Consider the following 16,666-nt stretch of genomic DNA (forward strand, 5'->3'; position numbering starts at 1 on the left):
TGTTCCAAGTCTTTACAATTACTAAATTTTCCAAATTCTGATCACAACCCCCAAGAGATGAGCACTGTGATTTCCTCATTTTATAGATGGGGACATTGAGGTACATAGAGGTTAAATAACTTAGTCGCGGTCATACAGTTAAAAAAAAAAAAAGTACCAGAGCTGGGGTGCTGGCTCCAGAGTCCATACCTTTAAGCCCTATGGATGCTGAGTTTCACTGGTCAAAGACCATCATCTGCTAGTCAGGATGGGCATGCTTTAGGGTCACTAATCTCCTTGAACTCTCCAGTTTATACTGGAGCCTGGAAAGGGCATGAAGGCATTGGATCAGCTTCTAGAAGCTTCTAGAAGGTCGCTGTTTCTGTTAGCATTGTCTTTTTGTGCTCCACTGTGCCGTCTTGGAAGTCGGAACACGTCTCTGGTCTAAAAGATACCCAGCAGCAAGTTCATTATTCTCCCTTGAAGTCCCTTTGCTAACTTCCACCTTTGTTGTTTTCCTGGATTTATTATAATGGGCCAAATTAACCTGAGTTGCCTCCCAGAGTCTCTGGGAGAAAGAACCAAATGAGCAGATCAGACACTGTTTTCTGGGTCCTTGGGGAATGGCTGAGCCATCAGAGAGACATCATCTTATTTATAATACATTCACTGTTCAAAGAGCTTTAAAACATTTTTTTTTTTCCTATTAGGAGTATTGTTTCTATCTGTTGAGTCCATGAGTGTTTGACATTGGATGACTTTATAAAACATTCTACTAATTGGATTTGTTAAAGCAAATAAATCAAACACTAATTGGAACGTGCCCTGCCATTATTTTTGCTTACTGAATTAGATATAATGGTGTGAAGGCCTTCTTATCATATTTGTGCACTTATTTAAACACCCCCTTGGCACACACTTCTGCAAATTCAATTAGATATTCCAAAAAGGAATTCAATTTATGCCAGTCTGGTTTACATTCATTCCGGGGGCAAGACTCGCCTACCCATGATAGTCTGCCCGCGATTAATAAGCCACTTAGATATCGCCCTGCCTTCAGAGACTCTTGTTGGCACGAGGGCAGCATCTTGATGACTTGGGGGGTGTGGGGCTTTATTGCTTGAATGTGTGTGTCCACAGAGCAGGGCTGGCCTCATGGGTGTGTCACTTATGCACTTGACCAGGGCCTGGCACTTGGAAGGGCCCTGTGCTTCGTCTGATGATCTGCAATGGTCATGTTGAAATTCTTAATAGTTTTTTAAGCAAATGGCTTTGCATTTTGGTTTTGTGCTGGCTCTCCCATGAACGTAGTAGCTGAGCTCTCCCTGGTAGACTTTCTGGCTAAGAAGGGGGTCCTTGATTTGAGTCTTGGCTCTGCCCTTGATTGACTAGGTAATGTTGAGAATGTCACCTGCTCTCGCCTTGGTTTCCTTGTCTGTGAAGTAGGAGCACCAGTCCTTACCCATTGAGAACACGTGCTGTGATGTCGGTGAAGTGTTCCTGCATATGAACAAGTTCTGTTCTGAGAGCGCTGTTGTAAGCCCAACTTGTTTGTAAGTCCGACAAAGTTAGCCTAGGTACCCAACCAATACAATTTGCTATATAGTACTGTCAATTCTAAAGGAACTCGATCATTTATATTCCCTGGAAGGACTGATGCTGAAGCTGAAGCTCCAATACTTTGGCCACATTATTTGAAGAGCTGACTTATTAGAAAACACCCTGATGCAGGGAAAGATTGAAGGCAGGAGGAGAAGGGGTCAACAGAGGTTGAGATGGTTGGATGGCATCACCGACTCATTGGACGTGAGTTTGAGCAAGCTCCGGGATGTGATGAAGGACAGGGAAGCCTGGTGTGCTGCAGTCCATGGGGTCTCGAAGAGTCAGGCATGACTGAGCAACGGAACAATAACAGCTGTGCTGTAATAGGTTTATAATACTTTTCACACAAGTAACATAAAAAAAAAAATTTTAATCTTAAAGTACCTTGAAAAGTACAGTAGTACAGTACAACTGCTGGCATACAGGGCCTGGCATCGAATGAACAGGCAGGAGGAGTCAGGGAAAGGAGGCGTGGGAGGTGGTAGAGCTGAAGAATGGTCAGCAGTAGGAGACTGGCAGGGATGGGCAAGGTGCCGTTTCACTCACGCCTGACATTGATGGCACAGGTTCTGGTTCCTTGCTGGAACCAAATGCATGCTCACATCTTTGAAAGTTTGCAACTTGAAGGTTCAGATGTTGGGGACTTAACTGTATGTAAATCCAGTAACCTCTGGTGCTTCTCTCAAGCCGTTATCCTACAGGCTGGGAATGTAGCTTCGAAAGGAAGACAGTGGATGACATGCCCCGCCCCTCTTCCACTTCCTGCAGGAAGGTAGAAACGTTCTACAACTGAGAAACGGGAAGGAGGTGTCAAAAGCACATGACATCAAACACTGAAAGGGTGCGAACACGGTGCTTTGCTGTGACCGTGTTAAAATCGTAGAATTTTACGGGATCAAAGCAGAGGTTAGCCAACCAGAGCCTCCAGGCCACTTCTGGACCTTCACTGATTTTGTACTCCATCCGCAAAGGAAGATTGGTTTTTACATTTTTAAATGGTTAGACAAATCAGAAGAAGAATACTATTTTGTGACATGTGGAAATCATAGGAAATTCACAGTGCAGTGTCAGTAAATCCAGTCTGATTAGCAAACAACTCTGCCCATCTTCCTGTATGACTTGTGGCTGCTTCTGCTGCAATGGCGCTGCCAAGTCTTAGTGAGAGACCAAGGGGCCTTCCGTGGTGGGCAGAATACCAAATTGGTCCCCAAGGTTACTGGCCCCTGGTATTTGTGTCTTGTTTAATCCCTGTCCTTTGGGAGGAACTGGGATAGGATAGATTTCACCCTTTTCTAGAATTTTTTTTTTTTTTTTGATGTGGATCATTTTTAGAGTCTTTATTGAATTTGTTATAATATTGCTTCTGTTTTATATTTTGGGTTTTTGGCTGGAAAGCATGAGGGGACTTAGCTTCCCAATCTAGGATCGAACCTGCACCCCCTGCATTCATTGGAAGGCAAAGTCTGAACCACTGGACCACCAGAGAAGTCCCAGATCTCACTCTTACGATTAGGTTATGTCAGTGACCAAGGTGAAGGGATTTCACAGATATAATTAAGGTCCCAAGTTGGCTGACTTTAATAATAAAGGAGATGATCTGGTTTGGGTGGGCCTGACTGAATCAGATGAGCCCTTAAATAGAATGGAGCCTTGCTCAGGAAGAGAGTGGAGAGGATTTATGGCAGGAACTGTGGGTGGCTTCTAGGAACTGAGAGCCGCACTTTCATGATGACCCTCAGAGGGCAGGAGTGAAAGTGTTAGTCACTCAGTCATTCGGACTCTTTGCAACCTCCATAGCCCAACAGGTTCCTCTGTCCATGGGCTTCTCCAGGCAAGAATACTGAAGTGGGTAGCCATTCTCTTCTCTAGAAGCCCTGATGCTATAATTATTACAAGGAACTGAATTCTGCCAAACACCCTGCAAAAGTTGACCTGGACTCCAGAAAGGAAATCAGGTCTCCTATTACTGTGACCTCAGCCTTGTGAGGCCCTGATAAGGTGCAACCTGGCCTTCACTTCTTACCTGTGGAAACCAGAAGATAAAAAAATCAATGGGTTTTGTTTTGAGTTTGTGATAACATGTTGGTAGCAAGAAAAAACCAATACACCTGCAAGGTGAACAACTTTACTGTCTGACCCTCTATAGAAAAAGTTGGTTGACCCTTGTCTTAGGAAGTGGGGTTGGTAAGACTTAACTTTCATGTGTGTGTGTGTGCATGCTCTGTCATGTCTAACTCTGCGACCCCATGGACTGTAACCTGACAGGCTCCTCTGTCCATGGAATTTTCTAGGCTAATACTGGAGTGGGTTGCCATTTCCTCCTCCAGGGGATCTTCCCGATCCAGGGTTCAAACCCTCTTGCATCTTCTGTATTGGCAGGCAGATTCTTTACCACTGCACCATCTGGGAAGCCCACTTCCATGCATAAACATACATATATAAGTATTAAAAAATGTGTATATATTTGTATACATACTTACATAGCTCAAGTACAGTGCCTCGCATGGAGCAGAAGCCCTGGAAACCTTTAGTTTCTCTTCTGAACTCAATTCTGTTCAAGAATACGTAGGATCATATCTGAGAAATGCAGAGGCAGATGCATGTATATTTTTATTGAATTTCTATTCCTCTCATTTTCAAAAGAGGAGCTCATGTTTAAAAAAAAATCCTGATTGGCCCTATAAACTTTATTTATGCTTTAATGTATCTTGAAGTATGTATCCTGCACTATTTTTACTTTCCTTACAGATGCCGATATGCTATACATTACCAAACCCAAATGGATTTTCAAAATCCAATTTCCTTGCTACCGTTTTCCATTTCTCTGTTGACTTTTTATGCTTAACTCACATCAGAGCATCTGGGGCCTTTGCTACATTTTGACCTCAACCTGTCCAGGGAAATAGCTTCTCTGTCCCGATGTAGGGAGATACTGCTGAGTCCTCAGCTTATGGCCATGTCCACAATTATCTGGGTCTTCTCCCAACTGGGACATGTGCTTTGGAGACTGAGCCCAATTCTAGGGGTGAGGGTAGGTTTAGGAGACTTTTTTTTTCTTCCAAATTGATAGTGCTGAGTGGGGCCGCTTTAAAACAGAGCAAGCTGAGCATCCAGATGACTGTCCTTTGAGAATCTCTCCAGTTGTAAGCCTTCGCCAAGTAGCCTGCCACAGAAACCTGTGGTCTGGAGCCTCTTCAGCAGGTGTTACGGTGCCGAGGAGTTCCACCAAAAGAGGTAAATATAATTTGTGAAAGAGCAGGAGGAGCTGCAATAAGACTTAGGATCATGGGTCTGAATACTTCATGCTGAGGATCCACAGAAAGCTAGCCTTCTTTCCCTTCTCCTCCTCACCAGAGGTTCTCAGTAGCCAGTCCTGGTGCCGGTGAAGTGGCTCTGCATCTCTGTGGCTCCTGAGAGTTTCTGGGTCTCTCTGAGTTTTTGGAATCCTTGACTTTGACCACTGGAAGGTTCGTTTGTGATCGATCTTGCACACCAGAAAGTAAAGGCCCAAAAAGGAAGAAAGGAGGTGAGCTGAAAAGGCTGTACCCACTGGCAGTGTAGACTGCCGGCAGAGTGTATAATCTGAAGCTCATAACCACTCTTATTTCTCAGTGTGTTGTTTGAGAGGAAGAAAATCCAGGGAGAATTGCTTACAAAACATGAATCAAACGTGTTTTCCCCTCCCAAATACCTTTCAAAACTCATCTCTGGGTCAAGTCAGGTTGACAGGGAGCTAGTCTCTAGACTGTACCATATTGGGTTCCAGTGAGTTGCTTTTCCTGAATTGTATGTTTGGTTGATGCTATTAGTTTATATTGAGAGTGATTGTGAGAAATAGTCTCACGAAATTGACCATGCACCTCTTGCATGGATGTTGTTTCAGATATTGTGCATTGTGGGATGGTTGATTTCTGTTACCAGTACCCCTGTGGAGAAGTTCTTGTGTGATCTAGGCACCTGGAATGATTGTAATTTACCAGAGCTATTTGGCTTTTATTGTCTGAACACAGAGTATCCAGTAACTGAGCAGATTGTCCTTTTTCTGCTGGCATCTGGAAACTCAGAGTCAAATAGGTGACTCCCTTTCAGCAGGCGGACTTGTAGGAAATGGCGGTGTGGACTTGTAACTCTCTCCTTCTGTCCTGCCTGTCTTTCTTCTCCTGCCTTCAGTTTGCTTTTTGCTATCTCGTGCTGTATTTCCTGCTTCTGTGTTTGTCCATCATATGTGGCTGGACTAGAGTTGTGACCTCAGCAGGTTGTTTAACCCCTTAATGCATCAGTTACTCTACACTTAAAGTAAGGATTAAAAAATCGACTTCACAAAGTCGTGAGGATTAAGTGAAAACAAAGGTGACCTCAGCAGTTTTCTGTGATCAGTGCCTAGTATATTACCTGACTCAGGACAAATGCTCAACAGAGCATGCTTCTTATATTAGTCAGCATAGGCAAGGCTCCACTATGCTAACAACTAAACCCTAAGATGTCAATGGCATTAAGACTAGAAAAGTTGGCATTTTGCGCCTGATGTGTTGAACAACAATATTATTGGTCAGGTGACTGGGTGACTCTCTTTCAGTGAGTGTCTCAGGGATCTAGACATCTCTCTTCCTTTGATGCCCCTGTCTTCAAGCACACCTTTGAAAGTCTTTGTAGTAGGGCAGGTGAGAAGGATTGTTGGTAAGAGATTACTTTTATGGACTAGTGTTGCACATGTGGCCATCACTTTATGATACATTTCCAGGGTTTACCACATTGTCTTCCCCATATGCAAAGTGGCCTGGAAGTGTAGGGTTCTCACGTGTCTAAGAGAGAAGATCTCAACAGTTTCCCATAGGCCTACCATCCTCTTGGCTGTATGTTCCTCTAAAGACCTGGAGGCTGATCTCCGTTTAGGATGATCAGTCAGCTCTTCCAGTGCATGCTTGAGGTGCTGCAGGCTCCCCACTCACCATCAAGCACATCGGCATCTGGATGCTGTTGGTGTGACTTAGTTCATTTATCTCCCACAGGCTGGACTTCGGTGAGTCAGGAGCGGTGTAAGGATGGGAGGGGGCGGCCCTTCCTGAGCAGGTGGAACTGTTGCTGCTACCCTTTTCTAGGTTTCAAATGGAGTGTGTTGTGTCTCATATCTGTGGCATTCACTCTGCTGTGTTGGTCAGCTGAGGTCTATAGAGGGAGTGGTTTGGGAAGGCTAGTTTGGAATTTGTCAGACAGGCAGCATGGGGAAGGAGCTTTCTAGGTAGAAGTGGTGAGTGTGAGACCAGAAAGAGCAGGTGGTGTATGGGGGCTGTTATCGGCTCACTGTTCCTGAAATGTAGCTTGGGGTCTGTCTGGTATCCCACTCACAGTTTTAAAAAATGTTCTTTATTGCGGTAAAAGTCACATAATATAAAAAATCCTATTTTAACCATATGTAACTGTGCACTTCAGTGGCACTAAGCACATTCACATCGCTCTGCAACTCTCACCATCATCCATCACCTGAAGTTTTCATCTTTCTAAACTGAAACCTTGTCCCCACTAAGCACTAACCCATCGTCCCTACTCCCCTGGCCCTTGGCATCTACCCATGTACTTTCTGACTCTATGAATTTGACTCTTCTTAGTACCTTGTGTAAAACAGTCTGACACAACTTAGCGACGAAACCACCACCACCACCAGGTACCTCGTAGAAGTGGAATCGAACAGGATTTGTCTGTAACAGTATGAAAAGGCAAAATGATAGGATACTGAAAGAGGAACTCCCCAGGTCAGTATGTGCCCAATATGCTACTGGAGATCAGTGGGGAAATAATGAGATGGCTGGATGGCATCACCGACTCGATGGACGTGAGTCTGAGTGAACTCCAGGAGTTGGTGATAAACAGGGAGGCCTGGCGTGCTGCGATTCATGGGGTCGCAAAGAGTCGGACACGACTGAGCGACTGAACTGAACTGAATGTATATTGCAATGCATTTTTAAGGTTAACTTATCAAACAGATTGTACCTTCTTTTTAAAATTTTTTATTTATTTAAAAGAATTTTTGGTTCATTTGTTGTTGTTTAGTCGCTAAGTTGTGTCTGACTCTTTTGGGACCCCCACGGACTGTAGCCCCCCAGGCTCCTCTGTCCATGGGATTCTCTAGGCAAGAACACTGGAGTGGGTTGCCATGCCCTTCTCCAGGGGATCTTCCTGAGCCAGGGATCGAACCCACATCTTCTGCACTGGCAGGTGGTTTCTTTACCATTGAGCCACCAGGGAAGCACACTGGTTTATTTAGTCAACAGATACTTCTTCAGCCCCTCCTCTATGCCAGCGCCATTTCCCAGCCAGTCTAAAGCTTACTGCCTAGTGGAAGCTGGTTGATTGCCCCTGTCCTTGCCTTTCAGAGGTCACCCTTCTTCACTCTGTCTGGGATGCAGTCTCCTCTGCTGTCTGCCCCTGACCTTCCCTGTTGTCTCTTAAGACTTCCATCTTTGTCTGTTGACCCATATCCATCCACATTGTCCATCCATTCTTCCCTTAGTTCCCCAAAGCACAGTGACATGGCTGCTGTTTGTAGCCAGCTCTCACTGAGGGCTTGGAGGGACTTGACACTATAGGGCAGGGAACTGTTGCCAATTCCTGGTCAGAAAGGCTTCCTGGACCACACCAACCTGGGAGCCCCTCAGGCAACCCAGTGCCAGCCTTCATAGCACATTTGGAAATGCAGTTACTTACTAGTTTGCCTATTTACTGTCTGCCTCACTCCTTCTATTGATGGCACACCTCTTCTAAACCACTGTATAGAGAGCAGCTTGTTCTCTGCTCCATCTACCCTAAAAGCTCGATTCAATAATTGTGAATGAAAGAATGAATACATGGAAGCAAACAGAAATTTTAGTTTCTACCAGTGCGTCAGTCATTTCCCATCACAGGAAATTTCTCTTTGTCTCTCACCTTCTGTAGGTGTCTGCTTTACATTATGTTCCTTGGACCTCTGTCTCCCTCCCTTTTCCTTCTCTCTCTAGGTGTCGATACTGCAAATTCCTGTCGCTGTCTCGTGCAGAGCTATTTAAAACTCTGAACTCAAGCCCCAGACTTGCACCGAAATAGATTCAGCCCTCCTTTGTCCAGCCCGACTCGTTGGGGCTGCTGAAGACTGACTCTTCCAGGTTTCCATACTCAGAAAAAAAGGGAGTGGAGAGTGCTTTGCCCTCGTAGGTTTACTTTAGCAGTATTGTGACTGTGTTCTGTATCAGATCTGTCAACAGGCCTTCCACCACCATTAAGCAGAGGAAACCCCAGGTCTGGGTCCAGAAGAAGGGTTTTGACCTTTGTTGCTGATGGAGAAGAGGGAGTGATATTACATGAGGCTGCAGACACAGGCAGGGGTTATTAAGGGATGGTTTCTGTATGTGGATCAGAACCACAGATGTGGTTTGGATGTGTAATAGGGGAACCAGTGGCTGTTTAAGGAAGGGAGGTGATGGTGTGATGAGGTCTGAGCAGTAAGGAGACAAGAAGGGGCGCTGGAAATGTGGACCAGCTCAGTCCTGGTGGTCTCTCTCCTTCTCTGTACATCCTGCCAGCTCACCCTGGAGTGCTCTTCCTCCTGCTCTGTGCCGGTGGAGATGCTCCTAAACTTCAAAGCCCTGATTATTTCTCCCCTTCTACCTCCCATTCCAGAATATAGTCACCTTTTGCTTCTCTGTTCAGACCAGCATTTCCTGGTTGCAGCCCCTGTTCTATACATCACATCTCTCTGTGTCACCTGGAGGGAACTTAGAGCCCAGAGCGTGTGCTCAATCCAGTTTACACAACTCATTGTAAAGTGCTGGTGGTGGATGGCTTGGACTTTTAGGGAGAAGCTTTAAATACTGCCAGCCTTGACTTCATTATCTTCCTGGGGCACAGTTGTCTAATTCTGTACAAATTTGATTTTTACTCCACAAAAACTGCTCTTATAGGGAGGGAGGTGGGTGCTGAGAATTTTTGCTGTGCCAGTTACTTTTCGTATATTACTCCATTTTATCCTCCTGATATTTCTGCCAAGTGGATCTTCCCCTCCGTATTCCAGGTAAGGAAACTGAGACACAGATGGTGAAGCATCTGGTCCGGGCTGACCCGGCTTTACAAAGCTGAGATCCGTGTCTCGTTTTGCAGGACTCCGAAGCTGGTGCTCGGTAGGCTGCCTTGCAGCATCTCTCCGCGTTGGAGGAAGCAATTACAGAGGCATGCCCTGGCATTCATTTTTTCTACTTAGATGGAGACGTTGCTGTTTACTTTCTCAGGAAGGAAGATTGAAATCAATGTAACTAGCCTTATTAACTTTTTTAAATAGGGGGCTTGCAGATGCCACTGTCTTTCCTTAGAGCACCAAAGCAAATATAAAAATCCAGTTTGCTTGCCTTTAGGAAAAGAAAATCTCCTCCAGAGTTTAAAATTCAGAGCTGCAAATGAAGAGCCACTGAGACGGGGGTAACGAACCAAGCCTCAAACATAAGGATATATTTACCCATGTCTCTCTTGTCTGCAGGTGGCTGTTCCTTTGATGAGCACTACAGCAAGTGTGGTTATAGCGTGGCCCTGGGGACCAGCGGGTTTACCTGGGAGCAGGTTAACACATGGGAGAAACCAATGCTGGACCCAGCGGTGCCTACAGGTACGTGACCAACTGTGCTTGAGGCTCTGATGGGGGTGGTAGCTTTTACAATGACTCATGGAGAAGAATTTTATTCTGGGTTGAGCTGTTGGGAGGGCAGTAGGTAACTCTGTTCGTAGTAAGTTCACCACCCCCAGAGGTACGCAAACCAAGGCTGAGCGCATTCTCAAGGGTATGGTAAAAGTCGTGTGTCATCTGGATTCAGGAAACTCTTAGATTTCTTTGAGCTTTGAGATTCCGAACTTGAGCTACAAGTGGGGCATCCCTGAATTTTGTCTAGGAGTCTGAGTCATGGGACCTTAGGGGAGGAACACTTCTCCATAATTTGAGGTCATGTCTTTCCTCCTGGACTACACAGACACAGTTTGTAAATATACAGGGAGACTTCTACAGTCCAGCTATTACTGATAAAGTTGATGTCCCAACATCCTGAATGCCAAATTTATTCTTTACCAAGGGGACTGAAGGCCTAATATACATTTCTGATGAATACCTGCATGAAGCAGGCCTGTAAGAGTTATAGCCAGTGTATTCCAGGGAAGGTGTGCCTGGAGGAAATGCTTTTGTTCTAGTTGGGCCTTCAGAGGATTGGATGATGCTCATCTACACTGGGGCGTGCTGTTTGCTTTATTCAGGTCTCTGACTCAAATGCTAATCAATTCTGGAAACCCTGTCTTAGACACACCCAGAAATAATGCCTTACCAGCTATTGGGACATCTCTTAGTCCAGTCAAGTTGACACATGGAATTAACCGTCACACCATGAAGGGCCTCAACTCTCCCCAGCACTTCAGTTGCCATCAGACATACCTTAGGAACTTGATGTACGTGACCCACTGCACAGCTGCCTTGTCTTGTCAGCTGCTCTGAGAGACAGCTTTGCCAGGATGTCATTAAGCTGGAGACAGAAAGGTATGCAGAGATGTCCAGGTGAGGGTGAAAGATGATCAGAGATGTCCAGCTGAGGGTGTGACCAGTGTGACCATATTGACTCTGAGTTTGGCTCCAAAGCAGGAGGCTTATATCTTGGCTCTATCTTTCCTCTTGAGGACATCAATTGCTTGTGTATCTTTCTCCCAAATATAGCCATAACCCCCCAGGTATCATAAAGCTGTGACATGGTACAAAACTGAGCTTTTCAGATGTGGTAGGATCCTACTTTACATGAGCAGAATGACCAAAACTACACAAGATGGTTAGTAAGGTGACCATGGGACAACCTCTGTGCCTGTTGTCCCATCATAATTTTTTAAACTGCGGACTTTTACTCTCAGAAATGTCTTCGTTTATGTAATAGAATCGCTCTTTCCATTAGAAACACCAGGAGTGTAGCATGCTTATGCTGAAGGTTACTTACCACATCTTCTGTGCTCTGTGTGGCCATCCTTCTTGATGTTGGTCAAATAAATTCAGATCTTATGAAAAGTTAAAGTGTTAGTCGCTCAGTCTTGTCTGACTCTTTGCTACTGGATGGACCGTAGTCCACCAGGCTTCTCTGTCAGTGGAATTCTCCAGGTAAAAATACTGGAGTGGGTAGCCATTCACCTCTCCAGGGGATCTCCCTGGCCCAGGGGTTGATCCCAGGTCTCCTGAATTGCCAGCAGATTCTTTACTGTCTTAGCCACCAGGGAAGCCCTCAGATCTTACAGTGCACATGTGTATGTGCTGTATGTGTGTATGTGTTGTATGTGTATCTGCACACATGCAGGCTCTTCTGGCTCATCCTTAGACCACTAGATGCCCTGTAGGGTCATGCAGGCTCTCCAGACTCAACATCTCCCAAATTGAACTCTTGATTCTTCTCCATCTACTCACGCTTTAGTGCTCCTTGTCTCAAAAGGCCACTTCATCACTCTGGTGCTGATTCAGAAACCCAGGGGTCACACTTCTCCCTTCCCTCTCTCTGCCTCCCTCTCCTTGTCAATCACTCCATCCTACCCCTTCACCTCCTGAGCCCATCTCAGGTCTGCTCACATCTCTCCCTCTCTGCCGCCACTGCCGTGGTGCCATGCCATCCACCCTCACCTGGGTCACAGGTAGACTTTCATGCAGGCTTTTCAGCTTCCTCTTTTTTAAAAAAATATTTCTTTTTAAAAATTAATTTTATTGGAGTATAGTTGCTTTACAATGTTGCGTTAGCCTCTGCTGTACAGCACTGTACAGCAAAGTAAACCAGCCCTACACACATGTATGTCCCCTCTCTTTTGGATTTCCTTCCCCTTTAGGTCACTGCAGAGACCTGAGCAGAGTTCCCTGTGCCACGCAGTATGTTCTCATTAGTTGTCTGTTTTATACACGGCATCAATAGTGTTTATATGTCAACCTCAATCTCCCAGTTCCTCCCACCCTCCATTTTTCACCCCTTGGTGTCCATACGTTTGTTCTCCAGGTCTGTGTCTCTAAATAGGATCATCTATACTATTTTTCTAGATTCCACATACATGAATTAATGGCTTCTTCTTTTGACTTTAATCCACTCTCTGCACAGAAGCCAGAGATTGTTCTAGAATATAGGCCTGTTCACCTTACCTCTTCCTTTCATTGCCCCCACCCAGCCGCTGCCTGGAATTCTTTTGAGACTTTCCTCTTGCTCTGAGAGAGGAGACCAATGCCCAGTTGTGGCCTCCGAGGCCCTGCAGGCCTGGTCCAGCCTCCCCATATCATGATCTCCCCTGTGCTCACTTCACCCTGGATTTTATCATTTCTATGACACTGAAAGATGAACTCCCCAGGTTGGTAGGTGCATGATATGCTACTGGAGAAGAGTGGAGAAATAACACCAGAAAGAAGGAAGAGATGGAGCCAAAGAGAAAATAACGCCCAGGTATGGATGTGACTGGTGATGGAAGTAAAGTCCGATGCTGTAGAGAGCAATATTGCATAGGAACCTGGAATGTTAGGGCCATGAAACAAGGTAAATTGGAAGTGGTCAAATAGGAGATGGCAAGAATGAACATCAACATTTTAGGAATCAGTGAACTAAAATGGACTGGAATGGGCGAATTTAACTCAGATGACCATTATATCTACTACTGTGGGCAAGAATCCCTTAGAAGAAATGGAGGAGCCCTCATAGTCAACAAGAGAGTCCGAAATGCAGTACTTGGGTGCAGTCTTGAACACAGCAGAATGATCTCTGTTCATTTCCAAGGCAAAGCATTCAATATCACAGTAATCCAAGTCTATGCCCCAATCACTAATGCCAAAGAAGCTGAAGTTGAACGGGTCTATGAAGACCTACAAGACCTTCTAGAACTAACACCCAAAAAAGATGTCCTTTGCATTATAGGGGACTGGAATGCAAAAGTAGGAAGTCAAGAGATGCCTGAAGTAACAGGCAAATTTGGCCTTGGAGTACAAAATGAAGCAGGGCAAAGGCTAACAGAGTTTTGCCAAGAGAATGCACTGGTCATAGCAAACACCCTCTTCCAACAACATAAGAGAATACTCTACACATGGACATCACCAGATGGTCAACATCGAGATCAGATTGATTATATTCTTTGCAGCCAAAGATGGAAAAGCTCTATATAGTCAGCAAAAACAAGACTGGGAGCTGACTGTGGCTCAGATCATGAACTCCTTATTGCCAAATTCAGACTTACATTGAAGAAAGTCAGAAAAACCACTAGGCCATTCAGGTATGACCTAAATCAGATCTTATGATTATACAGTGGAAGTGACAAATAGATATGAAGGGTTAGATCTGATAGACAGTGCCTGAAGAACTATGCACTGAGGTTTGTGACATTGTAGAGGAGGCAGTGATCAAGACTATCCCCAAGAATGCAAAAATTCAAAATAGTTGTCTGAGGCCTTACAAAAAGCTGAGAAAAGAAGAGAAGCAAAAAGCAAAGGAGAAAAGGAAAGATACAGCGATTTGAATGCAGAGTTCTAAAGAATACCATGGGACTTCCCTGGTGGCTCAGACGGTTAAGCATCTGTCTACAATGTGGGAGACCCGGGTTCGATCCCTGGGTCGGGAAGTTCCCTGGAGAAGGAAATGGCAATCCACTCCAGTACTATTGCCTGGAAAATCCCATGGACAAAGGAGCTTGGTAGGCTACAGTCCATGAGGTCGCAAAGAGTCAGACACGACTGAGTGATCTTCACTGTAATCACCGTAAAGAATACCATGGAGAGATAAGAAAGCCTTCCTCAGTGATCAGTGCAAAGAAATAGAGAAAAAGAATAGAATGGGAAAGACTAGAGATCACTTCAAGAAAATTAGAGATTCTAAGGGAACATTTCATGCAAATATGGGCTCAATAAAGGACAAAAATGGTATGGACCTAACAGAAGCTGAAGATATTAAGAAGAGGTGGCAAGAATACACAGAAGAGCTGTACAAAAAAGATCATGATGACCCAGATAATCACAATGGTGTGATCACTCATCTAGAGCCAGTCATCCTGGAATGCAGTCAAGTGGGCCTTAGGAAGCATAGCTGTGAACAAAGCTAGTGGAGGTGATGGAATTCCAGTTGAACTATTTCTAATCCTAAAAGATGATGCTGTGGAAGTCCTGCACTTAATATGCAAGAAAATTTGAAAAACTCAGCAGTGGCCACAGGACTGGAAAAGGTCAGTTTTCATTCCAATCCCAAAGAAAGGCAATGCCAAAGAATGCTCAAAGTACCGCACAATTGCACTCATCTCACACGCTAGCAAAGTAGTGCTCAAAATTTTCCAAGCCAGGCTTCAACAGTACGTGAACCATGAACTTCCAGATGTTCAAGCTGGTTTTAGAAAAGGTGGAGGAACCAGAGATCAAATTGCCAACATCTGCTGGATCATGGAAAAAGCAAGAGAGTTCCAGAAAAACATCTACTTCTGCTTGATTGCTTATGCCAAAGCCTTTGACTGTGTGGATCACAACAAACTGTGGACAGTTCTTCAAGAGATGGGAATACCAGACCACCTGACTTGCCTCCTGAGAAATCTGTATGGAGGTCAAAAAGCCACAATTAGAATCGGAAATGGAACAACAGACTGGTTCCAGATTGGGAAAGGAGTACGTCAAGGCTGTATATTGTCACCCTGCTTATTTAACTTATATGCATAGTACATCATGTGCAATGCTGGGCTGGATGAAGCACAAGCTGGAATCAAGATTGCTGGGAGAAATATCAATAACCTCAGATATGCAGATGATACCACCCTTATGGCAGAAAGCAAAGAAGAACAAAAAAGCCTCTTGATGAAAGTGAAAGAGGAGAGTGAAAAAGTTGGCTTAAAACTCAACATTCAGAAAACAAAGATCATGACATCTGGTCCCATCACTTCATGCAAATAGATGGGGAAGCAATGGAAACAATGAGAGACTTTCTTTTGGGGGCTCCCAAATCACTGCAGATGGTGACTGCAGCCATGAAATTAAAAGTTGCTTGTTCCTTGGAAGAAAAGCTATGACCAAACTAGACAGCATGTTAAAAAGCAGAGATATTACTTTGTCAACAAAGGTCCATCCAGTCAAAGCTATGGTTTCTCCAGTAGTCATGCATGGATGTGAGAGTTGGACTATAAAGAAAGCTGAGTACCGAAGAATTGATGCTTTTGAACTCTGGTAATGGAGAAGACTCTTGAGAGTCCCTTGGACTGCAAGGAGATCCAACCAGTCCATCCTAAAGGAAATCATTGCTGAATATTCATTGGAAGTACTAATGTTAAAGCTGAAACTCCAGTACTTTGGCCACATGATGCAATGAACTGACTCATTTGAAAAGACCCTGATGCGGGCAAGATTGAAGGCAGATGGAGAAAGGGACGACAGAGGATGAGATGGTTGGATGGCATCACTGACTTGATGGGCATGAATTTGAGCAAGCTCTGGGAGTTGTTGATGGAGAGGGAAGGCTGGCATGCTGCAGTCCATGGGGTTGGAAAGAGTTGGACATGACTGAGCGACTGATCTGATTGATTGAGAATGTTCCAGACCCTTTTCTGCCTCAGGAACTCACATAAGATTGGGATCCTCCGTATAACCTTTGCCTGCCTCTGTTCTCTTGCTCTTCCTCTTGTATCTCCACTCTTGCATCACTCTCTTAGGCTGGTGCTCCCTAGATGCTCCAGGCTGGGTCACCTCCTTCTGTAAATGTTCCCCATTGCACCCTACACTTTTCCTCAAAATGTGCATCACTGATGTTACTTGTTCAGTGTATGTTGTATCCCCAAGTGAGAAGCTCCATGTCAGCAAGGACCATGACAGTCTTGTTCCTGGCTTTATTTTTAGTGTTTAAATCAACGCATCATGCACAGTATGCATGAAATACAATTTTATTGGATGAGTGCATGGATGGATGGGCAAATAGTCTTTATCAAGTGTTTCTTTGATGCAGGAATGAATGATAAGCATTCTTAAATGCCTTTGGGCCTTTTATTAACTGATCACACATTTAAAGTCTTCGCTATCATCCTTCCATTTTATAGATCAGGAAAGCAAGGTTCCCCCCAGACGAGG

At 44.7% G+C, this 16,666-nt stretch overlaps 1 protein-coding gene across 12 annotated transcripts in view; it reads left to right on the forward strand.

The window, feature by feature from the left end:
• Nucleotides 1–16,666, forward strand: part of PTPRT (protein tyrosine phosphatase receptor type T) — a 1,155,381-nt gene that overhangs the window by 309,032 nt on the left and 829,683 nt on the right. For all 12 annotated transcript variants that reach the window (XM_044927640.2, XM_044927642.2, XM_044927641.2 and 9 more), the window contains exon 2: nucleotides 10,082–10,207. In XM_044927640.2, the coding sequence (XP_044783575.2) occupies nucleotides 10,082–10,207 (126 nt within the window). The remainder of the gene's footprint in view (nucleotides 1–10,081; nucleotides 10,208–16,666) is intronic.

This window comes from Bubalus bubalis, chromosome 14, assembly GCF_019923935.1.
Source record: "Bubalus bubalis isolate 160015118507 breed Murrah chromosome 14, NDDB_SH_1, whole genome shotgun sequence".
Taxonomy (NCBI): Eukaryota; Metazoa; Chordata; class Mammalia; order Artiodactyla; family Bovidae; genus Bubalus; species Bubalus bubalis.